Genomic DNA, 27,674 nt, shown 5'->3' with positions numbered 1-27,674 from the left:
GTGAACTTGAGAACTCTTGCTTATATACACACATTGGGATTCAGTGTGATGGCTGCACATATGCAAAACAGTTGTTGTCTGACAATAAAGTGTACATGATGACTGCTAGGTCAAGCAGCTCTTAAGCAGACAGTGAGACCATCCATCCATAGAAAGCACTGGACCGATTCTTTTCATCTGTCCCTCCACCATCTTCTGCCCCGCCTGCCTTTCTGTTGGACGGCAGTGGAAGAGGTTGCTGTCAGGGCACAAAATCACAAGTCATAATTATCTCATGGTATTCAGAGTAGAACATTATGTATTGCATTGTTTACATTTTTAATACACTGTAGACAGGCCTTGACAAAGAGCATTAATGGTCATGATGATCACTGGAAACATTTTTATGAACAAACAAACAAATACAAAGTTATGGCTCAGGTGTCATCATGTGGCTCATTGGCATAGAAACCATGATCATGAAGAAATAACCGTGTTGATGTTATGTCAAGTTTTCTATGTTTTGTGTTCCGGAAATGTGGACTGAAGTTAGAATGCTAACCAGTGACCTGTCCTGTCCCTATAACCACTTTGTACCGCACGAGGTAATAGTCTGATAGTATGTACCCTGTAGTTTCAGCTCGGAGTATGCAAGCTGCGAATTCTCTATATTTCACAAGCTCTTAACTGTTTATATGAAAAAAAAAATAAACTTACAAAATAACAAGAAAGTAAATATTATTTCACCTATTCTCCTTACTTAACAGAAAACTGCACACTCTGAATTCAAGTTTCTCTCTTTTACCACAATAAGACTAGTTTAATTCTCATTATCTCATCGTCAAACACACTTCAAGTTTTACATTAAGTAAATAAAACTCTTTGTTTTTCCACTACCATCTCTGGTGTGGTCAAAATAAAATCCTCAATTCACAGAGTAAGATGTGAAAATATTATGGCTGTACACATGGCATGTCTTCTCATCCCTGAAGTCATAGTCCTGGTCAGAGCTGCTCTAAATCACCTCTGTGCTGTTAGCCCTGTTTTTCTCAGACTGGCGTCTGTGGGTCTCAGAGGCTGTGTTCAGTCCCAGCTCGGTGCCTGGCCGGAGGCTGTTGAGCCTGGTTGAGCTGAGCCCTGTTGTCTGTGTTGACTCCCCTGCGATCCAAGGATCCAAACAGACTCCTGTCAGCTAATTAGGCCACTCGGCTGCATGGCTAACTGAACTAACTCGCTAATGGCAGTTAGTCACTATGGTCAAAGATAGCTACAGCAAAGAGTATATTGAGCAGCAGTTAGCGATTATACTTGGTTATATGTTTCTGCCTATAGTTTTGGAGCTACCTTCAACAGGTGGCCATGTCTTACACTTTACACCTGTGTGTGTCACGTGATGTGTTCATATGAGAAGGATTTTGTGACAATGCAACAAGTTTAGAGCCAGCAGAGGTCCAGAATTAAATTACACAAGTGCAACTTCAGGCCTCCAGTGCACATACACTATGAATAGACTATTGTGCTCCAATAGATGTTTATCGTTTCTGAATAAGTATTCCAGTGAAAAGTCTTTTATGGTCTTCGAAGTGTTTATATAACACTTAAAGCTGGAGTGTGTAAGTTATCTCTGGCGTCATTTGGTCAAAAATCAATAATAACCTTTGAGCATTTTGTAATTCATAGTGTTATGACAGAACACTGGACTTCTGTGTCTCCTCTTGGCTCTGTATTCAGGCTTTAAAAAATCAGTGCCGTGATGGCAGTGTTCAGCCAATGATAGTTCATTTTACAGAGCAAGCTGTTTTGGGCGTTCCTATTGGTTGCTCGACCAAAGTCGATTCGCGTTCACCTTCCATCGGTGGTGAAGATGCAATGGCGGACGTCCCGGCAGGAAAAGCCACTATCCCGGCATTATCAACAAAGGCATACACGGCTAAGCAAGCCAAAAAAAGGAAGACCGATGTAGAGAAACGAGAGTCCAAGAGGGAGAGTGACAATAGATGGAATAAATCGCGTGTAAACATTGGACAAGCATATCCGAGGTGGAGAGAGCTGAGCGATAGCATCGGGCTTAAGTTGGATACTGAGCTTGCTGTTCTTCTCCTGGACAGGTGAGCCTCCAATACAAGTTTTACGTAGCTGATAATCTAAATGTGTGGTAGTAATTGGCTGTGTAGTTGAAATGACCGTGAATCTAATAAAGCAGGCGGTTTGTGGTCAGAATTGATGAGTAATGTTGTGAGTTGATTAGCTTTACGCACCACGACAGCTACAAGCAAGTCAGAGCCAAAGTCAATGTCAAATGTATTGTCAGTAGCGTTATATGTACACGACATACAGAGGACGTGTTTCGTGTAGATGTGGATGTGACAGTTATTATTTATTTTCAGGTTGCGGTGAAAAGAAAGAAGTGTCTGAATAAAGTGGTTGTCTCCGATAGTCCGTGCATGTGGGGGTAATTGTTTACTTTAGCGTTATAAGTTTTATTATTCTTAGCATTCACACCTCTTTCCCGTGATATATAAGTGTTGCTGTTGTCATTAGATTATGCTACATAAGTATCACGTCAGTATGACAAATATCGTAGCTTTATTAGTGCCAGACATGTAGGCTACGTCATGCTGAGACGTCAGCAAGAAGTAATTGTCGTCGGTCTCTAAACGATGCAAAAGTAACGTTTGTTTGTTCATGCGTTCAATTTGTTCACGAGAGAAAGGTAAAGTACTTTCTTAACTGTAATTCGGCCACGGCAAGTGTATGACAGAAAAGCTCCGACGTGAATATTCCTAGCGCTAGCGCGCGTCCACGAGAATGGAAGTGAAAGTGTGGAGCTGCGGAGTTGAAACAGGGAGGGGAGGGGGAGCGCAGTTGTTTCCATCCCAGTCTCATGCGTTTTTCACATATTCTACAAACTCCAGCTTTAAATGAGGGTTTACAGTATATTCAAATGTTACTGACAGCACAGCACATGCAGACTTCTTTTGATAGCGTTACTTGACTTCTACCACCCATTTGCCCAGCGAGAGAAGAATGCAGCTGTAAATACTAACAGAACAGAGCACAGCTGAATAGTATGCATGGAAAAATAAATACATTAAATGTTTCCAAAGCTCACATAAACTTACATATTACATGTCATGAGTCTTCCACTGTGTGTGTGTGTGTGTGTGTGTGTGTGTGTGTGTGTGTGTGTGTGTGTGTGCATGTGCGTGTGCGTGTGTGTGTGTGTGTGTGTCACACACCAGCATCTTTTATTCAAGTGGCCTGATTCCATAGTTTGAACTAATGCATGATGGCATCCTCTGATCCCTTTAAAGCCACGTGAACAGCAGCTATAGCTCTGCACTAAGCCCCATCAATATTTCACAACATATTCTCTGCAATTGGTGTGGGATAGTTATATGTGAATAGAATGTAAGTGTAAGATATGTTTATTTATTTTTTTTTTCTTCAAACCTGGATAATACAATAACAGCATCTCTCAGAATGTGATGAGGGGGCTCTCTCGTGGATATTGGCTTTTGTCAACACAAATTAAATTCTCTGATGGGTTCTTGTTGAACTGCAGTTTCTGGACTTAAGGCCACCCTATCTGTAGTTTGAATTCTAGTGGATGAAAGCAGTTTCTCAGGCAGAGAGAGTGAGGAGATTAAAAACTTAAGCAGAGAGTCGACTGAAGACTCAGAAGTGTCCTTGTGCTGTAGATTAACACTTGCATTTGTGTGTGTGCAGACTGTATGTCAGCAGCCCTGCAGCAGTTGCTTGTGTAGGGTTTCGTTGGTGCATTTATATTTTGAGTCCCCTCTGTGGTGGGAGGGAGAGATGGATAGAGTAGTGGAGAAATTGAGGCAGAAAAAGATCAAGACAAAGACTCAGAAAGGGTAAAAAGAGAGACAGAGATGGAGCAAGATTAGATCCAGGAAGAGATATGGGGGCAAAGACAAAGAGAGATGGAGAGAGAAAGATATCCAGAGAGAGAGAGGGAGCTACCTCCCTAAGCGCCGATGGTGCTGATGAATATTGGAGGAGAACGCTGCGGTGAGGAGGAGGAGGAGAGAGATGGCGGGAGAAAGATCGGAGCTATGCTCCTTTGTTATGTCTTAACGGTAACTGTCATAGCTGGAGAGAAAAAGGTCAACCAGGAAGCCTGTCACAGTGGTCAAACTGATGCGCACATTCACACAGAGACATGCTGGCATACCCATTCAATGTTTAATTATAAACATGGATACAAACAAAATACAGTCTGCTCGTACTCATACAGTATATACACTAACACAGGTTGGTCTATAGGAGGTGATGGTTAAGAATGTTTGGCATTGTAACAACAAAGTTTACTCTCTTGTTGAGACCCTCACCACATGGTTCTAACAATAGAGTGGCCTGCGTGTAGACCAAAGCCCAACATGCGGCCTCCTTGCACTTACAAAGCCTGTAAACAAAGGAAAATGCACCAACACTTGTGTCCAGTAGGTGGCACCCGGTCACCACAGTCGTGCCCCGTTTTCTTCGCCCACGTCAACTCTGCTGTTTCCTCCACTACAACGCTGAGAACAGCCACCATCAGCTCGCTAGCTGCAGGACACTGTAGCAGCAACAAAGCAACACCTTTTATCCACGCCAAGGAAGCGAGCTGGATTAAGGAGGTGGACAGACCCACCACCAATGCAGTCACAAGTGAGCTTATTTAGTGTCTGGGCAGATACTAGAAATTAGCGTGTATTGAATGCTCTTTAGCTACATTGCATTAGCCCTCTTTCTTTCTATCTCTCTCTCTCTCTCCTACTAACCCACACGTACACGCATGCATACGTTCGGTAAATGAACACACACAGTCTCATGAGCGGCTTGTTGAGAGCTAATCGTTAACGAAAATCAGAGTCCAGCTCTGTCTAAACCACACTGTGATTAAAGCACGTGTTAGGTTGGCAGACACTGTTCCACCACTGTTTGTTCAAGCCTCGCACGTCACCTCCATTGACCGCCATCTTGAACACTTCATGACGTCATCTTCCAAGAGATCGCATCGGCCATCTTGGCCGTCTCTCTCCGCCATCTTGTCTTTCTCTCTTTCTACGTCCGCCATTTTCTCTCTCTCTCTCTCTCTCTCTCTCTCTCTCTCTCTCTCTCTCTGTTTTAGGGCTGGGTCTATATCTCTATTAAAAAAATGTGTCCTATATCACAATAACCAAACAATATCGATATATTGCCCAACCCAATGTTATTTCCAAAGGCAAGTGTCATGGCATTAGCTAACCACATTATTCTCTGGGGTTACAGTTTGTGTTAGAATAATACCCACCACTATATTAGATTCAGAATAATGTCACCTCACTGACAAATCTAGTGACATTTTGGGGCAGAACTTAAGTACTCTCAATAATATAGAGTCACCAGTATTTGCTGTGGCTCTCTCGTCTGAATGTGTTCAGTCAGTAAGTGGAGGACAGCTGTAGCAAGTTCAGTCGACCAATCATCAGCAAGACAGAAGCGTGAATGAGCGCACCTATCAACCATTCTCTGTTCCCGATTGTTTGTCCAGGAAAATCCTTCTCCTTCCAGCTGTTTCAAAAAACAGTCAAAGGTCAATGTGGAATACCTTAGACAAACAGGTGCAAAGATGAAAATATATTCTATTTTTGAAGGATCCAAATAAAGGATTTAAAAAAACCCAACAAAGGTACCTCTGGTTCATTTGATGACAGGCTCACAAACAAATGGACTTAAGTCCAAGTCTTTTGTAGCTAAAAAGAAAAAGAACAGAGCGCTGCTTTGCAGAGAGGATTTAGAAACTAAATCAAGAGGTGCTACTGGGGAAAAATAAAGCAGCTTTGTGACAAAACAGTGATAGAATCCAAATCCAAACTACTTTCTCTTCAGAGATTATTATTCCCTTTCAATACATTCTGTTGTTTATTTGATATTTCATCCAGCAACTGGGAAAACACAGATGCATTGCAGCTGCCCTGATATTCTAGAGGAGAGAGTCACCTTGGATTTACTTTAATCTTTATTTTGGATCATATACTGAACTGTATATCATTGTGAAACATATTATTTGTATAAGATGTTTTAAAAACCTGGCCGACGTACTTTGTACTTTTCTCTTTTGGCTTGCACACTAACATTTTTTTTTTCTTCTTCAAAACCAGAAACCTCTCAGTGAAAGTTGGTCTCATTAATTTTAAGAACTGTTGAGACACTTTTGGGATTCAACAGCACATAATTCAAGGTTAGAAGGACATATTATTGTAGCCACATTTTTGTGGACTTTGTGCATTGGTCATTTATATTTCACTAGAATACTTCAGTATTCCCTCTACTCTGCATTGCCCAAACATCAGACAGCAGTGGCTGTTCTTTCCACTGACTGCGAACTTATCAGCCAGCACTAGCTATTAATATCATGTCTTTGGATGTACGGTATACGTCTTTGTCATATGTCTTTTGGTGAAAGAGAAAGCTGAAGGCCAATGTCAAACCTTATGTCCTCATGTGTGTCCATAAGTGTGTGTGCACAGCCATGTGTGTATTAGTGTTGTTAGATGAAAAAAAGGTCATCCCGACTTTTATTTTAAATGTAAGTGTTGGAATCAAACTGAGAAAAGGTCAGGAAGGGATTTTTCCATTTTAGCTGACAGTCTCAAGTCCAGAGTGACGTGGGACGGAATAAAAGACAGTCAGTGTTTAAATGTGTGTGTGTGTGGGTGCTTGTAAACAGTATACAGTATATAGTGTTGGTTTCCATTTGTATGTTTTTCCCCCTGGACACCAAAGATAACCATGCATGATATACCCTGATTATCTACAGCTGAACTATGAGCAGCTTCTGTCTGTTTTTACTCACTGTGGTCTCACATTTTACTGCAATATACGTTTAAGATTTGCACCTCTATTGAAATAGCACAAACATGTCTAGAAGTAGGAATCCCTCAGAAATGTCTTGTGCCTAGTGTAAACAGATATAATGCCATAAATCTTTAAAAAGAGAAGAAAACTCAACTTGAATTTCTTTGATAATTTATTCAACCATAATTTTAAAACTGGAATCTACAGTATATAGACTGTACAACTTTATTTCCTAAAGCCCACAAGTGTAACCAATAGTAGAACATGAAAAGTAAAACATTACGTTTCGTGTTCCACTTTGTCTTTCAAGGATCTCTCTTGTCCTCTCCTCTCTGCTTTGTGGAAACATACAGTATCCTGCTGTTCAACTAAAGTTTAGCTGAATTTTTGTCAATAGGAGTGATGTAGAGTTCAGAGTTGGAGACGTGCACCTGAATGCACCATGAAGTCCTTCATGTGTCAAACTCTGTCACAGTAGTAGAGATAAATCTACAGAGTTAAACAACAGAAGTGGCAGAGGGATCGTTAGTCCTGCATTTGTTTTGTAAAAAATTTGGATCTTCGGAAATGTTCAAATCCGACAATAGTTTCTATCTTTACAGCTTCAGGCTATGATGAATGGTATCATTTTTACATTTTATGGTTTTACATTTCTTACACTAAAAAAAGCATGTTTTTAGTAAACACAGTATAAGCCAAGCTTGCATTCCAAGACTGACATGCAGATCATTTGCTGTCAGATTATTTCCATCCCGACGCTGGCAGTGAACACCTGTCCTCTTTCCCCAGCATCCGACAATCCTCTCTGACAGGCATGTAACTATCTGCCACCTGTTTGATATACATGCTCTTTCTGGTTGAATTTCTGCATTGGTCTTACACTATTGCCCCTATATGCACAGGAGATGCCAAGTTATTTGCATCAGATGTGTGTCCAACGTCCTTGGATTATAGGCACTGAAGTGAATCTCAGCTGTAATTAAACAGGAATGTGTTTTAACACAATCCAAATCAAATATCAGCTGATCCGTGATGGAAAGGTGGTGTGTGTGTGTGTGTGTGTGTGTGTGTGTGTGTGTGTGTGTGTGTGTGTGTGTGTGTGTGTGCACATATGTACCTTAACCATACAGACATGATTTGACATTGCATTATTAAACAGGCTATTGCTCCTAAAATAACAACTGTGTGCTCTCCAGTGCTGCTTTGTTTACAGTGGAAATTGAAGCCTCTAAAATTTGTATGTGCTTCTCTCACTCCTGTTTAAACATTTTACCTTCTAATAGTAAGTAAGGACATGAATCAGCAGTGCTGTTTGACTATGTATAAAATATTGATCAGTTGTCTATGGTGAGGCTTGACAGTGTGACTTTCCAAGCATCATAACTGGGGAACATCGAATAAATCTGTTGGGGAGGGGGTAGGTGGAAAACTCACCATGTCTAGACAGACAACCACAGGCATTTTGTGTTATGAGTTGTTTTGTGAAAGCCTTACAAAACAAACAAAATCTTTACTTCAATGATTTGAATAATGACATGATAACATGTAAGAAGACGAAACAATGAACAAACAAATATTGTACAAAAGCAAGAATGTGCCAACAGTGAGTGGAAACCTGTTGGTTGTGTCTCCTGCTCATAGTAATTTGTTTCAACCATGACCACTGTCTTTTCTGATCATTTTAGGTACGAGAACTTGTTGAAATAAAGAGTGAGAATACAAAGTCTGTTTGTGAGGGAGAGGAGCAGTATGATCTCAGTGCAAAGCTCAGCTCTAAGTTGGCTGAGACTCAGAGCTGTTGTATATATCCAAATGTTCTGGGTTATCAGCACGCACTACCATTTTCTATTTTAGAATTTTGTGTGTGTGTGTGTGTGTGTGTATGTGTGTGTGTGTGTGTGCGTGTGAGACAGAGAGAGAGAGAGAGAGAGAGAGAGAGAGTGAAGAATCATGATGACCACCCTCCACTGGGCTCTACAGCTTTGCCTAGCTGTCACTCACTCTCTCCTTTGTGTGCACCCTAGCTGTTTTCTCTCACTCTCTCTCTCTCTCTCCCATCCTCTCCATCTCTGTTTCATTTTCTAAAACACGTCAACATAATGTCGAGTGGTGGTTTAACTTCACGCTTTGCCCCGAAGCAGTGCACTGCTCTCTACACATACATAGACACACAGCAGAGGAAGTGTGTGTGAGGTTCTGTCACTGTTGCACTGAATGGCTCACTGGCCCTAATTATAGTAGTACTCTCTCTATTATAACTACACACAATCATTCAAATGCACATAGACAAATGTTTATGTGTACACTTGCACTTTCAATTCAATTCAAATTCAAAGGGGGCTTTGGATTGCACTTACTGTACTTATAGATCACACATGATTGTGTTGTTCCTGGAACATCATAATTAGTGTTGCTCCAGGACCACCATTGCACCCGACCAATCACTTTTTTGTAATGTCACGGCCTTGCAGCTCAGGAGAAAAGGACCAGAAAAATACTCACATTTTTCAAACGTGTTTAAAGTTGTGAAAGGGTACATTTGAACTTAACACCTAACCAACACCTAACCAACAGTGAAAGGAAACGTAAATTAATAAGTGAACAGTATAATAACATGTTCCAAACTGGACAAACCCCAGTCTCCTGAGTGAGTGTTATTCTTAACTGACTCAACCACAACAGCTTGCTGCAGATGTGGTTTTCATCACTGTTTTGTAAGGTCAAAATAAAGAGTGTTGAGCAGCATTGACTGTGATGTTCCAGGATAGACAACAGCACGAGTCACAAAGCTATGGCATCACAACAGCATGACTGATCAGTTTTAATAATGCTCCATTAAATGATGTTCTAGAAACAACACCAACACAGTGATTTCAGATGCACCAATCCTGCATGTACTGTATCCAATAGAATTAGTAACTTAGATTTTTCTTTCTTTTGCTCACATTGACATCACACACACTCCAACTCTTGCAAATTGGAAGTACATTAATGGCAAAACTATTGAGTAAAACAACCTTTGTTGTGTCACTTATTCATATTATGATAATATTCACAAACTTATCACCAAAAAGCGAATGAAGACCAAAAGAGTTAAAAGAGGGTTATCCGACATGTTACATCACTAGAGGACATCTATCAGACTTCACACAACTCCCTCTGGAGCCACAAAAGGCTTTATGTAACTTTTTCACATATTACTCCCCAACACCAGGAAACACACTTTGATGTGTGAAATCGCTTGAGTTCTCCTTTAAAGCTTGAGCTTTGGTTCTCACTCAGTAGTTTAGTTATTAGCAGACATCTAACATGCACATGTTCTCATTTATGACTTACACAGTACATTCTTAGGAACTGTAGCATGTATGACATACAGTCGCGGTCAAAAGTTTACATCCACTTGTAAAGAACATGTATATCATGGCAGTCTTCACTTCCAATGATTTCTACAGCTCAACAAGTCCGTGCCAGGAAGCCAACAAATTGAGTTGAACTTCACCGATTCTGTCAAGAGGAGTGATTACAAATTCAGCCAGAGGACGACCAGAAGCTTGTGGATGGCTATCAAAAGCGCCTAATTGAGGTGAAAATGGCAAAGAGCCATTCAACCAAATATTAGAATTACTAATTAATTATTAGCCCGCAGATTTGGTCACATTTTCAGAAGATCTGTAATGAATTCATTACGAACCAAACTTCATGAAAGTAGTTTATGTTCAACTCATTCATCACAGAAAAAAATTAGCTGTAGAAATCATTGGAAGTGAAGACTGACATGATATACATGTTCTCTACAAGTGGATGTAAACTTTTGACCGCGACTGTACATCATAACATATATGCATGTTTGTATGCATGTTTTCTTACACACATGCACACACTCCCTTCATACATTAAAAACACAAGTGGACACACAGAGCTAAAGTCTTTATCACATACCCATACAGCACACCACAATAAATCTTGCATTTGGTAACCATTGATCTCCTTACTCTTTAATATTATACATCCTGTTTACATTCATGCAGGATATGAGTGAAACGTTTGTGTGAATGTTGCTTGTCGTCCATGTTTATGAAAGAGTGAGCATGCCTTTCAAACATTCAGGGATGTGGCTGCAGTTTCCGGGCAAGAAAATTAAAAAATGGAAATGGTGCTTCAAATTCTAGCTCTTTTTAACTACACCAAGCCCCCTGTGGCTGATAAAACACCTCAGGAAGTTGTTGGAATACACTTGATGGAAAATGTCCTCAGTCCAACTCTAAATCACTGTAAATTAGAACAAAGAGCATATCGTTATTGTCTGGCTAAAAATATCACTGTAACTGAGCTCGGTGGAGTTATTTTTCTTTTGTCTTGAGTTTCTCCATCCATTTGTCTGCATGCTTGGACTGTAATTGTTTTATTTCAAGTTTACACCCATCTACACAAGCGTGTCCTGCCAAACAAGTCTCACACAATGTGAGAAATGGAAGCTTCCCAAAACCATCAACACCCCTGCAAAGCAGATGGATGGTGTGTACTGCCTGACTGCCTTCAGCTGCGGATAACCTCATACCATGTTATGTTTTTCGTATGCTCCCCTCTGAGACCTGCACAAAGTTTCCAACAGACAAGGTGTCAACTTTGATTAAAGTCACAGCGTGGCTACAGAGAGCTGAACTGAAAGGAGCTGAAGTTCTAAGGGTTGAGAGATATATTTTGAAATTCTGTCTGGTACCTTTTTCTGATCAAAACAAAGTTTTTCCAAGCTAGATGCAACTTGTACCAAAATGTAGTGTAATACTGTGTTTACGAGTTGCCTGTAAAATGTTTCAGATCCATTTCCTGTGATGACGGTCTGTATCTCTACTTTTTGGCACATTTCACAAAGTGACGCCTCCACTTTTGTTGCAATTTCCCTCTCAAGAGATAAGAAACTGTTTATTTTAAGTGTTAAAGATACAGAAAGTGGGTTGTTCAGGTACATTTGACTTTCCAGCTTGACTTACCTTTTGAATTTGCAGTTATGTGTGTAAAACTTTCTATATATACCTGTGCAGCTGTGTGTGCCTGTGGCTCAGTCTTCTGCACTGATAGAAGGTTTGATTGAAGATGAATGATTGAAGTGGCTTTGGCTGTTCAGTCATCATCCTTTATAGGACTGGCGCACTAGTCAACAACTCCCAGGTGTGTGTGTGTGTGTGTGTGTGTGTGTGTGTGTGTGTGTGTGTGTGTGTGTGTGTGTGTGTGTGCTATTCAAACTTTGTTTCCTGTAAAAAGGTGACTCATAACCTTCAGAGTTTTCAAATTCAGACTCAGTCAATACTGTGACCTTGTCCTTCTTTGAGCTGCTTTGTTATTTTGGCACTTATTCCCTTAAACAGTTTCTTTACTTTATCTTTGATCAGTTCTACTGAGAAATTTTTTTAAAGGAAGAAATCTTATCAGTTGTTGCGGATTGTGTGAAAAAGTTGACCACCTTTGTGAGTCATTTCCTTTCTCTTCCTCTCTTCATATTTTTTATCTCTATATCTCTCCACCAGCCTTTTAATTTCCTCCTTTACAGTGTTTACTCTTCAGCCACCTCAACCTTAATTAAACAAGTGTTGTGTAATATATTTATTAAGTGTGTACACAGGTCTTGGGGAGCACTACTGCACATGTGAAAAAAGTAATATAAAGCCTTTTGTGGCTCCAGAGGAAGCTGCATGTAATCTAATAATTTGCCTACAGATAAATTGCATTGTGGGTAATGTAGGCACCAGGTTGAAAAGCAGTACACTGGTCTAACATTGCACTCCTACAACACTGCTGGACTCGTCATGGAGAGTTTAAAAACAAATGATTAAAATTGATACCGCAGAACAGAGATATCACCTTTTATTCCACACAGTCTTCTTCCTTTCAAAACTGGTGCCAACATTACCCACAATGCAACTTAGCCACTGCCAGAGTGACATCACTGGAGGTAATTCATCAGATTTATTTGACATTTTGGGTTTAATTTGATTTATGTCTTGTCACAAGTCATCTCCTCTCGTCCTCTTATCTGCTCTCCTGTCACTCTAAAGCATACGGTGTCATGTAAAGTAGAACTGACATTGCAGCAGTCTAATGGACAACATAAGCTTTGGCATGAATATGGATATCTGCATTTGACTTTGAATAAAAAAACAAATCCAGTTCTGTCTGCATGCAGCCTGCAGTTTCAAATGGCCACTCAATGTCTAATTTAATAAATTTTTAAGTAATTCATCACGCTCAAACTAACCTAAACACAGTGTGTCAGATGCAGTCCAGGCAAATCCCATCAGTTTTAGGAATAAATGTCAATCTCTACCAAAGATGATGTACAGAATTTGCTGATGACGCTGCTGTCTGCTGGACCGGGGATTCCACTCTGCCGATTGATGCCAGGAAGAAACAGCTTGTTGTGGGTGAAGTGAGAAAAACATACCGTCATACATAGCACAGGCGCTCAGCTCTAAAAAAGAACCCCCCCCCCCCGTTGCCCCAAGTATTCTGCCTCCAGTGCTGTCCTCAAATACAACTGTGCCCTATCTGCACTTGAACGTGTCTTGACATCTGCACTTCCAACAGTCCTTATGGCAATATTTTTTAGTTTCACACATATGGCTAAAAATAGCCTGCCAGCTACTCCAGGAGGGGACACACAGCTGAGAGGGGCACTTGACTGAACTGTAGGGGGGTGTGGGGGTGTGTGTACATGTGTGTTTGCACGCAGTGTTTTTGTCGGTTCACACTTGTAAACGTGTTAATGTGTGCATATCTGGATACAGATGTGTTAGTTATACCCCTGAGATAGTGCTAGATATTTTTGTGATATCTTGACCTTAAAATGCCTGAAATCAAAAGTAGAGGGCAGACGATGATCCTTGTTATGCATTTAATCTATTTCTTTTTTAACCATATGCCACATTGGTGAATGTAGCAAATGTCCTCTGCCTTACATGCGCTGGCTACTTTAGGTGATCCTTTGATCAGAATACAAAGTACAGAGCCTGGAGCTATAAATGGTTTTGGCTGTATGAGAGGAAATGCCAAGTTCATCCTTGGAAAAAAACTAAACCATAAAAAATATAAATAAAATATATAACGATCAAAGACAGCTGGGGACAGAAATATAACTGGCACCGGTGTCAAGCAATGTGAAATGTTTTAGGGGGTTCATACAGTATAAAACTTCTTCTGTCTGTTCCAGCCACATTTTCATCAAAACACCTTGATAACTGTGAAAAACAGCATGTATGTTTGTCCTCCGTCTTTTACATGTAGACTATTATATCCAGACTGTCTGTGCTGGACTAAAAATATGACAAACAGATTTGGGGGGAAACACAGCTGATGGATGGGTGTTTGTTACAGAATGTCTGGAGCTCTGAATGGTTCCCACAGCTGCTAACCCTGATCAGCCCTGTAGGTATTTAGTTTATTGTGGACTAATGGTGCATGAAGACGTCAAGAAACTTGGATGAGCTTTACACCAACAAACAGACTTTGTGTTTGATAATCTGACATTCAAAGTTTGGTAAATTACTGAACATTTGCTGAAGAGTTAAGGTTGTTTAAGTAGGTAGTCAGTTATGTGACCAAGAAAAGGAGAGAAAATGAAATAGTAGGAGGTGGATGACCCCGGCTGACAGGTGCAGCCTGGAGGTAAAAAGTTGATACATATAAATACATTTCTCACCACTGCAAATACAGCATGCACACACTGTTTTTCTGCCCTCAGAGGGACCAGGAGTGTTATGCTGTAGTCAAGGAATTTACTTGTAGAGTATGTTTTTTTTTCTTTACAGCTCTTCTGAAATCTGAGCATTATTTTACACCAACATAAGTGAAAGTGAATTTCTTTGGAAAACCTGATCTGTAACTCATCACCCATTAAAAGTCTGTTTGGATTTCAGCCATGGCAGTAGCATGGAGATGAAGACAGATCATCTCAGAGAACCATGATTACACTCAAATCGATGGATAATTAAAGTTTGGTAATAAAACATTAGATAGTTCATACAATTGCCAAGAAAAGCTAAAGAATTCTATCTCCTTGAACAAGTGTCATCTTATGCAAGCAGGGACTTGCATACAGAAATACATAAGCACTTGAAAATAATGCCTTTGCAGGAGCCAACATTTTAAGAAGAGCTGGCTTATATGTGAAATAGCTGGCTCAGTTACAGAGCAGATATACACTGAAATATTTGTTGCTCATTCATAATGAATCAAGCACATTTTATCTTGCCAAATGTTGGTATCTATAGGAACAACTCATTGAGGATACACAGAGAGAATAAGGGAAATCAGATCCTCACATACCAGATGTTTTAGGAATGGTTTAATCATGAGCACTGGACATAAATAAAGTCTGCCGTTTGGCCACGGTAGGAGAAGAAGAGATGAATAGTGGAATAAAGAACGGATAATGAAAGTGGGAGGGAGAATAAAATCATGAGAGAGGAAGGGCACCCAAGAGTCGAAGAGGGAAAAAAAAAAGAAGAGATATAGTCTAAGGGGAGGAAAAACGACCATTCAAGCGCGAGAAGAAAGGAAGGTGTGAGGGGCGTCAGAATGAATGGTAATAGGTAACAGGGTGAATGAAAAGTGACTGAGCTGCTGGCTGTGTGGAAGAAGTGAAGGAGGTGGAGAGATGGAGGGAGGACTGCTGGAAGAAAACCTGAAATTAGGAAAGAAGAGAGATTTAGCAGGTCAAGTGGAGGGCAGGGAGCAACACAAACAAGACAAAGTGGAGTAAAGAGTGATGAAAGCTAATGGAGTGAATCAGGGAAAACACACAGAGGTGAGAGGAGGTGAAGGAAGTGTGCCAACTGGGAATACAGGACTCAGTGTTGTTTCTTTTTTTGATTTAACTTGTCTTTTATAGCCTCTGATACAGTTCGATCCTTGTTTTTACCTCATTGTTATTCACTGCACACACCGTGTCCTCTCTCTGGAGGTTGCGTTCAAACCCAGTCAGTCTGCTGTACTCGTCAGTGCAGGCCAAACAACTGTAGGTCAGCTTTACCTGCATACAAATGTGTCTGTTGGTCTGATGTACTGGTAAGGATTTTTGGCTCCAATTGTTTGGAAAAGTCTACACGGTCCCACAGAGGAGATGCATTTTGATACATGAATCATTTTGGAAGATTTTTGGCTGGACATCTTATCTTTTTATCATGATGACAGCCTTACACAACCACTGTCCAGTGAGTGGCTGAACAATACAATATCAACATTTGACTAAACAATACAAACCATGTTTGACATTTTTGTACCCAAGCATTGGGTTGGAAATTTGAAAGTGTTGATCTGTAGCCTCATGGGTGTTTGGGGGTATTTACACTTATATGTGTGAACAGAATAAGAATTCCCCATCTTAGGGGAAACTTGGAAAATGATCCTTGGCATAAATGTGAGGCAATCAAGCAATGTTCTTATGGCCAAACAGTAATGTTCAGCCACCTGAACTTAATCAAGCTAAAAATGTGTTTCACTGCTGAAGACAAGGCGTAACGGGGGCTGATTGTAGCGCCTAGAAGCCTGGAAGAGAATCACCAACACACACAATGTGTGTGATGTGGCTCGCAGACTTCACAGTAGACTCCGTCTTTTCCAGTTCCTATTCATCCCTAAGAGCTGAGGCTTGTGGCTTAAAGGGCTCAATGTTTCATCTGATGCGGTTGTAAACACCTTAAAATTTAAATGTGAAGTCTGTAATTAACTATTTAATATTAAATCTAATATGTTGGAGGACAAAATAAATAATTTCTCACTCTTTTATAAATTGCACAGTAACTTTGTAAAGCCTATTATCAGGTGTCCAGGGTGCAACTGTGGTCACACAGGCGCCCAGAAACCTGTCAAGTGTGACTAACATTTTGATTTAGAGCCAGCTCAATAGTATGTAGTTTTAACATTAAGTTAAAAATGTTTATGTCAATTATTGGTTTTTATAATACTCTCAAATCTGAAGTTGATTTATTTAAGTCAGTCACTTTACACATCAGCACTTTGTGACTATACTTAAAACAATTGAGTTTATTGTTATTTCTTGTTGTGTGTGCTAAGATTTAAAAGATGAAAAACATTTTTCTGCACCTTTTTTCCTGATTACAATCATTTACATCATGTAAATCATGTAAAAAATGTTAGTCTGCCGCCCTGATTGTGCTCTTTGTATTTGATGTAATGTTGATGAACTTTAGGCCATAGTTGTTGGTGTTGTATTGAAGGTCTGAAGTGATACGTGTGAAAACATGGCAGCAACAATATTGTCCGAAATGATGCACCTTAGATCTTTCTCCCCTCAGTCCACTGTTTATCTGTGCATACATCCACACACTGTTTGAAACACAGTGGAAGTCCCGTCTGGATTTGTCACTTGAATTCAGATGCTCATTGTTTTTTTCTGGCCTCGCTCTCAGCACAGCAGCCAAGCTTCTGCACTTCACTGTGTGATTCTATTAAGCAGAGACACACGGCAGGCCGTGCTAATGCCTCTTTATACTGATTCATTCCTGCTCTCATCCAGGGCGAGTGCAGTGCATACGGTGGAATACATTACTGCAAGTAAAGCTACTTAGAACTGCTCCATAATACCCACGATTTCATTCCTGGTGTGTGTTTGTGTATTTATGTGTTTGTGTGTGATGTGGAAGGTAGAGGAAGAGAATCTGCGTGTGTGTGTTTGAATGTGTATGTGTGGAATATGGTTATATGTGGTTCCTTGTCACTTGTCACTTTTGAGCCAAAGCTCTCGTGTCAGAGCCAGCCACCATGGCTGCTGTGTGTGTATGTGCCTACATCTATGCATTATTGTGCATTTGCATAACTAGAGCGACTGTTTGTATGTGTGTGTGGGGAAACATGCTGCCTGGGAGGGTAACCTTAAGAGGGTCAGGGCCTTCAGAACAGTTCTCGTCATCTTCGTCTCCAGTGGACACTGGCTCTGTCGCTGTGATTACAAAATGCTGTTGTTGCAGCCATTGTGTAGGCACAGCACACATGTCATGGAAGTTGATGTATGCACTCAGGCTGTGTGTGTGTGTGTGCGTGTGTGTCACACTGCTGCTTAATGTACACAATCTCATGGTGATATAGTCTATTCTGCTTTCTCACCCATTCAACCCCTTTTTTGTATCTTTCTTTCTTTCTTTCTTTCTTTCTCTCAGTTCTTCCTCTTTTTCCTCCTCACTCGCCCTCCCTCCTTCTCTGTCTCCTATTATTCAATGTCTGATCAGCCGTCTGCTCCCCTGTCTCGACCCAGGTGCTGTCTCTGGGTGCAGATGTGTTGCCAGAGTACAAGCTCCAGGCTCCGCGCATCCACAAGTGGACGGTGTTGCACTACAGCCCCTTCAAGGCGGTGTGGGACTGGCTCATCCTGCTGCTGGTCATCTACACCGCCATCCTGACACCCTACTCAGCTGCATTCCTCCTCAACGACCAGGTGGGGTCTCATCTAGGAATAGAATCACTAATAAGCCTGCTGTCAAGTCAAGTCAATTTTATTGATATTGCCCAATCACAAATCACTCAAGTACCCTTCATCTTTGCCACATACGATCCTTAGACACAACTCCAGGGTGCTGTGATCTATACACAGAATTGTGCAGATTAGTTTGAATACACTTTGGATCCATTATACATTACAGTACAATATACTACAATGCAATGTGTAGTGGGGTCAAATTGCATACACTGATACGGTTATTCACGTTCACATTGTGGTGCTTTTTTTCTTTTTTGCCTACAAATCCAAACAAACGGCTGAACTGAATACTGAAGCTCCTGAGAACCAATCACAGTGTGTTAACAAGAACTTCCTGGTAGAAAAGTACTGAATCATGCACTAGCTTATGTACAAGTTAGCTGTCCTTTTTCATGATGTTATTTAATGATGAGTAAATACATCTAATTCGTCAGGAAAATGTCAGATAGGTCGGACCGTCACGTTTACTGTATATCTTTAAAAGTTAAGGTTACAGCTGAAAATGACAACAGAATTAACAAGTTTGCCAATTTCACATATGTCCATAATGCAAATCAACTGCCAGTTATCTACCAAGAAGTGCTGCTGATGACAATGATTCGGTCTAGATCTTTTTAAATATCTTTTTCTAAGCTCACTGAAATTAGATTCATGTGAACAGTTTAACATCTGTTCTCTTTGTCTGCGCATGTTTTGTTGGAGCCACAACAAAATAAATTTTATCTTATAATGAAAAGTTCAAATCTATTTTTTATACTGTACCACTCCACTATAAAACAAAGATTTCTTTTTATGATGTATCCAACCTGAATAAGTTGGAATCCAAGATTAAGAATAACTATTTCAATCATACACAAACAGCCAATCTTCTCGCTGATGGTCTTGTTAGCTTATGTAGGTCATATAGTATAGTATTAAACTGAGACTCTTTCATTACCAGTTCAGAGCTCCTTGTAGTATAATTTACTAAGTTCAAATGAACTTTGAGTCATTTTTTTCTAAGCTCACTAGCCTGGTCAACGCTCCCTGCAGTAAGTTAGTTTAGGGATATAGGTCCACGACTGTCTTCATAATAAACTGTTTCACTGTGAAACATGTAGGAAAGGTTAAGTTTGTTAAACAGTGGTTTAAGCATCACATTTTTTCTCAAATGAAAAGACAAGAAGTGAAAAAACTGGCTGTGAGAATGTGCTTAGAGTGACAGATTTACTGCTGGCAGATACTGATAAATAGAGTAATGTTATACACATTCACAGTGAGTAAAAGTTGATAGTGTGTTTCAGGACAATGTGTTTTTGTGAAATAAAAAGCCATTATAGCTTTTATGTGTGGAAGCTCTCTCAGACTTGGATCCTGCTCAGAGCCCTGCTTGTGTGTCACCTCTTCATGTTGTGTCTACATATATATGCAAATTATCATGACATCCTTAATGCTAATCCATTTGAAGGAGGTAATCACATAGAACTGTTCTATTTTTGGAGCATTAGATTATAATTCTCGTCTCCTGTCTTTTTTTCTGTTCTACTCTCTTCTCTCATCTCTCTTTCACTTGTGTCTCTTCTGTCTCTCCTCTCCTCTCCTCCTCTCCTCTCCTCCTCTCAGGAAGAGGTAGCCATGCAGAGTTGTATTTACTCCTGCTCCCCTCTCAATGTGGTGGACCTCATAGTGGACATCATGTTCATTATTGACATCCTCATCAACTTCAGGTCGGACTTCAGACACAGGAGTATATTATAATAGTAGTAGTAAAAATAGTAGACGTGTTAGTTGTTCTAGCAGTTGAATAAGTCCTAGTAATGCAAAAAATGCTGCAAATCTGTCTGTTATTAATGTGTTATTATAGCTGTTTGTAAAATACAATCCAAGGAAAAAATAAAAGAAATGAAATTAGTAAAAATAGCTAATGGTCAATGTGTGTGCTTTTAGTGTCAAAAGTATATATTATATATTATAAACAGAAATAATTAAAACAGTAATTTAAATAGAATCTGTATCCCCCTTTCAGGACAACATATGTGAACTCTAATGATGAGGTGGTGAGCCACCCGGTGCGTATCGCCGTCCACTACTTCAAAGGCTGGTTCCTCATCGACATGGTGGCTGCTATTCCCTTTGACCTGCTCATCTACCGGAACGGAGAGGAGGTATGTCAAGAGATGCCTAGCTATTGATACACTTCAGGAAATGTGTGAGGGAGGAGACAAGTGGTGCTGAGGTGGAGGGATAAAAAGAACAAGAGGGAAGCGTTGTTGCATTGATATTGTGTCTGTCATCTCTGCCAGCATCTTTATCTTATGGAATAAAGAGGAGATGAGAAACAGAAAGATACAAAGAGAGAAGAGGAGGTGGGAGACAGGGAGGTGGAAGGCAGGGAATAAGAAGAAGAAACAGAGAGGCAGAGGTGGTCGAGTTTTTGGTTCATAATTTAATTGTCTCCATGGGGAGGCTGGTTTGCAGTCAGCTGTGGTGGAGTGTCAAAACAAAACATGTCTTCCTTCTATTACACAATGCAACGTACAAACTGCTGGTGAAACATTAATCAGGTACTGTCTAAACAGAAACTTAAATCAGTCATTTTGATCACTGATAAATTATATAAGTGATTTGTGAGGAAAAGACTTCCTCACAAGACTTCCTTGCTGTTTTTCTCTGTATAGCTTCATTGTAACTCTGATAAAAGTATCTGAAAACTTACCATGGAGGTGTAGTGCTTTATTTTACACATCAATACTTTCCTTGTAATTTCCTGGAGAGAAATATGGGCGTGTCTAAAAATCAGTCCCTTTTCACTCAGCCACTTCTCCCTACATAAGACAAGTATAGCTTGATTGTATCGTGAGCAATACATTGCAACTTCAGACAGTCATGAATCATCATCTCTTTGCGTCATCACTGACAGCTGTAGAGTGGCACTAGGGTAATTTTCTCATCTATAAGATTTGACACAATGCATTGTGCAGTTATAAATGCCATGAACTCTAGCCGTTAGAGTGATTTTGGACACAGCCAGTAATTTGGTTCTAACAATAAAGACAGACATTTTTGGAAAGGGAAGCTCAGTTTAAGTCCAAGTAATAAATTACAGTTCATTAGTGGAAGCTTTACTCTCCGGATATGTTAAATAGTATGGTACTGTACAGTATATGCTTTTGAATGTTTGGAGGTTTCCCTAGCAATTATTTCCCCAGTGTCCCTATTTTATCACTATAATTGTAAAAACATTACTTTTTAATTTTTTTCTAGAAAACTTCTTTGACCAAAGGATTTATCTACAGGTTGGGAAAATAACATGCAGCAATATGATATTTCAGCTCCATAAAGTTGGGGGTGAGATCAAAAAAAGAAAGGTCATAATCAAAGCAGCAGAGACTGCTTAGTGTCGAGTATGACCATGGATGTATGATGGGACTGGATACAGCGTCAGAGGTGGAGCCCTGTTCAGTCCCATGACAGCTGCTCAGTGGCGCATGATGCCAAAAAAGTTTAATTTCCATGGTATAAGATTACTCAGATCTTCTGCTTTGTGCAGCCCAGTAGAGCATGTGCAATTCCTTCTGGTGTAGCCCTCCGCTAACTTGAATGGGGATAAAATGATTCCTTGTGTGGCTCTTCCAGACTCAGTTAACAGATCGAATTCTGAAAGTGAAACGAGTCATTTTGGGGGAGTTGTGACACTAATAATGAATTAGCGATAGTTTTTACAGCTGCTTCGTTCACAGTGTAAACTCGTGAGAAAAGGTCTTTTGGGCCCCTTGTGCAGCATGTGACATTTGTGACGTTCACAGTTTGGCCACTATGTCAAATTGGCTTCAAAGCCTGGCACTTAGCATGGGAGCTTAAATAAAGCTCATGCTCCACAAATGCTGGATTGTACATTTCCCATAACTTCCTCTGATAGCATCTTTTATTAGAATTTCCCTGCCTGGGGTGCCCCAGTTGCTCAGTTGGTGGAGCACGTACCCCATGCACAGAGGCTGTGTCCTCACCGCATCAGCCGAGGGTTCGAATCCGACCTGTGGCCCTGCAGGTCATCCACCCTCTCTCTCATCCCGTTTTCATCTCACTCAGCTGTACTGTCCAATAAAAAGGCCAAAAAATAATGATAATAATATTAAAAAAGAATTTCCCTCAGAAGACATTCATCAACTGAGCAGAGTGAACTTCATGTGTAAAACCGTGTCCCTTTAATCAGTAATGAGGATGACTGGTTGCGTCCCTAATACTGTATGTACAGTATATAACAGAGACCATCACGCAGTGACGCACAGCACCGTGTAGCTCAGTCTAGTGCAGTAGTTGAAAAGAGAGCGGATACTAAGGTTCAGTGGTTTGCTGAATGATAGAGGAGTGAAGTGATGGAGGTGTTGGTAGGAGAATTGAAGGAAGTTGGAAGTGGGTGTCTGGAGGAGGAGGTGGAAGTCAGAGGAAGAGGGAGGTGAGGGAGAAAGAGAGTTTCACTGTAGGCTGCTGGAGCCCTTTGACAATACTTCCCACACACTAAGATGAAACACACAGCAGCTCAGGTTAATTCCAGTGGCAAGTGGGACTTGAAATGCATCTGTAAGTAATATGGAGCAGTAAGCAATAAAAATAAACTGTTGTATTATGATTAAGCCACCCGACAAGCCAATAATGATGAATGTGGAAACTCCCCAACATTCAAATACTGCCCGGGGAACGCTTTGCCAAGGTTCACTTCATTGATGCTGTCTGTAAGGGGCCACGGAGCCAAGAAAGTGGAGATTTTCCTCAGCAGACAGCTATAATTTACTGAGAGGACACACGCACACACAGAGCAGGACTCGGCTCTCTGCCAGCGCAGTAATCAGCCTGTTATTTATTTGTTGTATGGACACGAAAGGGGCCAGCTGAATACAAGTAGAAAGGAGAGGGAGAAGACAGCCCACAGTAATGAAAGGCAGACTGGATTTACCACCTCCACAACAGTGAATCACATCGGGACAAGGCCACAGACGCACCACCTGTGTGTGTTAATGTGTGTGTGTGACAGGATGACAGCAGGTGGGAACGCTGTGAGGAGATTTCAGAACCAAGGGACTTTGTCTTCTGCCATGCTTTACAATACCTTATCTCTACTTTTCTATCGTCTCTCCCACTCTCATTAGACCACCACTCTGATTGGCCTGCTGAAAACTGCTCGTCTCCTGCGATTGGTGCGTGTAGCCAGGAAGCTGGATCGCTACTCGGAGTACGGCGCAGCTGTCCTCTTCCTCCTCATGTGCACCTTCGCCCTCATCGCTCACTGGCTGGCCTGCATCTGGTACAATGCATTAAGACAGGCATATATCAGTGTTGTCACTATATCAGCATGTTATAGAGGTGGACTGTGTGTTGTGAGGCAGAGAAGCATCTTATTTCAAGTTTATTTGATTGTAACCACAGTCAAATTGTAGAAATTGATATTTTGACAACACTATTGAGAGTTTGAAAAGCAATATAGTGTTCTTATCTGTGTACCTACTGTAGCAGCACTGTCTTTATTATTGCCATAGTCAGTAATTATAAACAGTACAATCATACTATAACTGTTATTTTTCGCAGGTATGCCATTGGTAGTGTGGAGAGGAATGGTTCGATTGGCTGGCTCCACACGCTGGGGGACCAATTGGGAAAACAGTACAACGACTCCATCCAAGGTACTGAGAGGAAAATAATGTAGTACTTACACTGGTTAGCAGTGTTGTAGTTGTTCTGTCTGTACTCAGCTGTAAACTAATGAATAGAAAACATATGCATCATCAAAATCAAATGGCCTTCTGTCATTCTGTTAAGTGAAGACCTTTTTACGATAGTTGTGTAAAATTTCCACACCAGGTTCAGGACCCTCCATCAAAGACAAGTACGTCACAGCTCTGTACTTCACCTTCAGCAGTCTGACCAGTGTGGGATTTGGAAATGTGTCCCCAAACACCAACTCTGAGAAGATCTTCTCCATCTGCGTCATGCTCATAGGATGTAAGTACTGATGTCATGGTAAAAGTAACTGTTCCTTGGCTTCAGACCAGGGCAGAAGAAAGTGTGAAATAGGAATCTTTGTTGTCTTTTGTTTCCATACACATGTGCTGGCTCGGCTTGACTCGGTTTGACTCGTCAGCCCAGCGATTTGCATTTCCCTTACAACAGGGCTACCTGCTTCAATATGTGTCTTTAACTGATGACGTGTTTGTCTTGAATAGTGGTCAAAGGAGTGACTGTAAATACTCTTCTGACATGTTTTTACTAGCAGTAATGTAACATGACCCCCAAAACAGCTGAGAGCGAACACTATGAAACAGTAAAATAAAGCAGGTATCTGAGATCATCAACAGGGATGCTGGAGAGAAACTACTTCAGACCACAGAGACTCTGTAATAAGTTACCAAAGAAGTGTGAGCTGTACACACACTTTAAAAAATGTATTTCTTGCGTATACATACTGACATAAACAAGTGGAGACATCCCATATCCTTCCAATGTGAGATCAGATCCAGCTAGGTTGCCTTTAGGCTTCTGGAGATTATCTGCTACCATTGTAGTTGTCGTAGCAATGTCCACCACCTTCATTCACTCTCACCTCTTTTCTCTGCTCCACTATCTTTACTCGCCTGGTGTATTTCTGCTGATTTCTGTGATCCGGCCAAAGAAAGTTTAAAGAAAGTTTTGCCTGAAATGCAATGTAGGAGATGGCTGAATTTCAGTGTGGCCTTTACTTAATCACAACATTTCTTAGACAATATTTGTGGTAAGTCTCCCTCATCCAGCTCCTCTCAAACCTTTCTGCAGAGGTTACTTTACATCAGAGTTTTAAATCACTAAGACGTCATTTTTCTCCTTTCTAATATACTATTCTTTTTATAGTCAGCGGCTGGACAGAGCCATAGATCATGCTTTTCATTCTGAAAGCATATCACTTAATGATTTATTAATAAAATCCATCAGCAGCGATTGTGATATTCCCTCTCGTGCTTATCAACTCAGTGTCCTCTCTCCAGAGTAATAACCTCTGCAGGCTGGCAGAGCCCTGCAGCTCACTGATCAGGCAAACCATAGGATGAGAAAAATAAATAGGTCATTAAAGGAAGTTCTCAGTCTACAAAGTGTCAAGAAACTAGTGATGGCTGTTAGCATGCAACTAATCATATTACATTTTGTTGTTCTTATGAAATAAAACTGAAAAAATCAATATGTTTTACTGTAGTTACAGTTACAAGGTTAAAATCAAAGGCTTGGAGGCACTTATTCAACACGGCTGTTTTTGGCTCCATTCCTCCTCCAAACAGTTTGACATTTGCTTGGCCAGGAAATAATAAGAACAGTTTACACTTTGAAGAACAATATTAAGTTGCTCAGGAATGCAAGTGTACTGCGAAACTGCAATGAGCATTATAAAATGTATATAACAGAGTTAGAAATCAGCACATAGTACTCACACACAGCAGTTTTAGTGAGTGATGTAGACAGTGATGGGAGCTGACAGAGGTTTAGAGGTTAGCAGAATCAGACATGACAACAGGACAAAACAGAGAGGATCATGAAGGATACGCCACAAAACACTCTGTCCTCTACAGACAAAACTCTTTTGGATCAGTCAAACTCCTGCTCTGTCTGTTCTGTTGACCGCATGCAAAAAATACTTATGCCTTATCAATGTGGGGAGAAGAGTCAGTGTGCAGTGTAAGCATCAAAATATGTTGACTATTGTCATAAAACAAGCGCGACACTAGATGTTTCATGGTGATTAAAAGTAAGTATGTTTAAAATGTATTTCTTATCTTGTGACCAACCAATTAGTCTTCTTATGAAATGTTACTGTTCAATAATATGTGATCTAGCTTTGGCAAGAATGTAACTGAAACATTCATGCCAAAAAAGCGTATTTGAATTTGAACTTTTTCTCATGTTTATATTTTTCTGTCAAACAGTGTCTACGAATGGTCTAAGCATACGTGTGATCATGTTGTTGTTATATTGTGTGGTTGTAGTATTTAACTGTATTTACAATTCAGATTAATGAGCCCATTATATACACTGCTGTTATATTGATAACATCTCATACATAGGAGAGGTGCGTTTGCTATGTTCCACAAGCTCTCTTAGCTTTTGGTGTAATACATGAACAAAATAAACTCACAAATGTCCAGAGATGAAATACTCTAAACCTATATTCCTTGCTGAACAGGAAGCTACAACCAAACACCTTCTGAGTTTAAGTTTCTGTCTTTTACTGAACTAAGACGAGCTTAACGTCCTTGATAACTCCATTCATGCTTGACATAAAAGAAAAAAAACTCACCAAGGCCTTGATTCGTCTTTCCACAATCACCTCTGGTTTGGTCCGAATAAATAAAATATTTGGGCTCTACACATCGTTTTCACCTGTTGCTGTTGCCCAACTTTTTTCTCGTTCCTCTCTCCTGTCCCCGCCTGCTGTGTCTTCTCGTACCTGGCGACATAGTCCTGGTCAGAGCCGCTGTAAATGACCTCTGTGCTGTATCGCATGTCGCCAGTGTTTGGTCACAGCTGGGTGTCGAGCCGTGTTCACTCTCAGGCTGCTGAGACTCCTCCTGCCCTGTGATGTGAAAAGAAAAATATGCTTGTACTATTGAATAAAGTTTGGAAATCTAACTTACTCATAATAACATTAATTGCATACCATGATTTAAGTTGTTTGTCTAAAAAGAACATCACATGATAAATAGCAAATGTAGATAAAACATTACTACAGATGTTTAAAATACAAAAGAATACAAGTCAGTTTGACTTTCTGTGTTTTAAAAGAGAATACAGAAAAAATTGTGTGGACTGTCAGAGGGAGTTTATTCCACAACTCCAAGTCAACTGTCACCTTTGGTCACAGTATTTTTATCAAAAATATCTCCCAAGGGTGTCAGGCTTAATAATATTTTATTTTATTTATTTATTTTATTTATCTTTATATACTGAAACACAGTGTGTCCCTATACTCTCTGTTACTGTATATGTTTCCTTTTTTCCTCCCTCCTCACACTTCCAAATCGTTCCTGATGTCTCGCCTTCACCTCCTCCCACTTCCAGCCCTGATGTACGCCAGCATCTTTGGGAATGTGTCAGCCATCATCCAGCGCCTGTACTCCGGGACGGCCCGCTACCACACCCAGATGCTGAGAGTCAGAGAGTTCATCCGCTTCCACCAGATCCCCAACCCGCTCAGGCAGAGGCTGGAGGAGTACTTCCAGCACGCCTGGTCCTACACCAATGGCATCGACATGAATGCTGTGAGTACTGATCCTCGTGCACCCAGATCCTGTGTGTGTGTGTGTGTGTGTGTGTGTGTGTGTGGGTGGTTACACCTAGTCTGTTAATGTTAAAGCAGAGTGTTGCG

The 27,674-nt window shown here is 40.5% G+C and overlaps 1 protein-coding gene across 2 annotated transcripts in view; it reads left to right on the top strand.

Annotated features, from left to right (window-relative positions):
* Positions 1-27,674, top strand: part of kcnh2b (potassium voltage-gated channel, subfamily H (eag-related), member 2b) — a 259,375-nt gene that overhangs the window by 215,147 nt on the left and 16,554 nt on the right. For both annotated transcript variants that reach the window (XM_084341313.1, XM_084341314.1), the window contains 7 exons: positions 18,092-18,271; positions 19,916-20,019; positions 20,319-20,457; positions 23,440-23,594; positions 23,876-23,970; positions 24,149-24,289; positions 27,368-27,567. In XM_084341313.1, the coding sequence (XP_084197439.1) occupies positions 18,092-18,271; positions 19,916-20,019; positions 20,319-20,457; positions 23,440-23,594; positions 23,876-23,970; positions 24,149-24,289; positions 27,368-27,567 (1,014 nt within the window). The remainder of the gene's footprint in view (positions 1-18,091; positions 18,272-19,915; positions 20,020-20,318; positions 20,458-23,439; positions 23,595-23,875; positions 23,971-24,148; positions 24,290-27,367; positions 27,568-27,674) is intronic.

This window comes from Pagrus pagrus, assembly GCF_965226575.1.
Source record: "Pagrus pagrus genome assembly, chromosome: 20".
In the NCBI taxonomy this organism is placed as follows: Eukaryota; Metazoa; Chordata; class Actinopteri; order Spariformes; family Sparidae; genus Pagrus; species Pagrus pagrus.
Note: the sequence above shows the minus strand (reverse complement) of the source record. Positions and strands in the feature narration are given on the sequence as shown.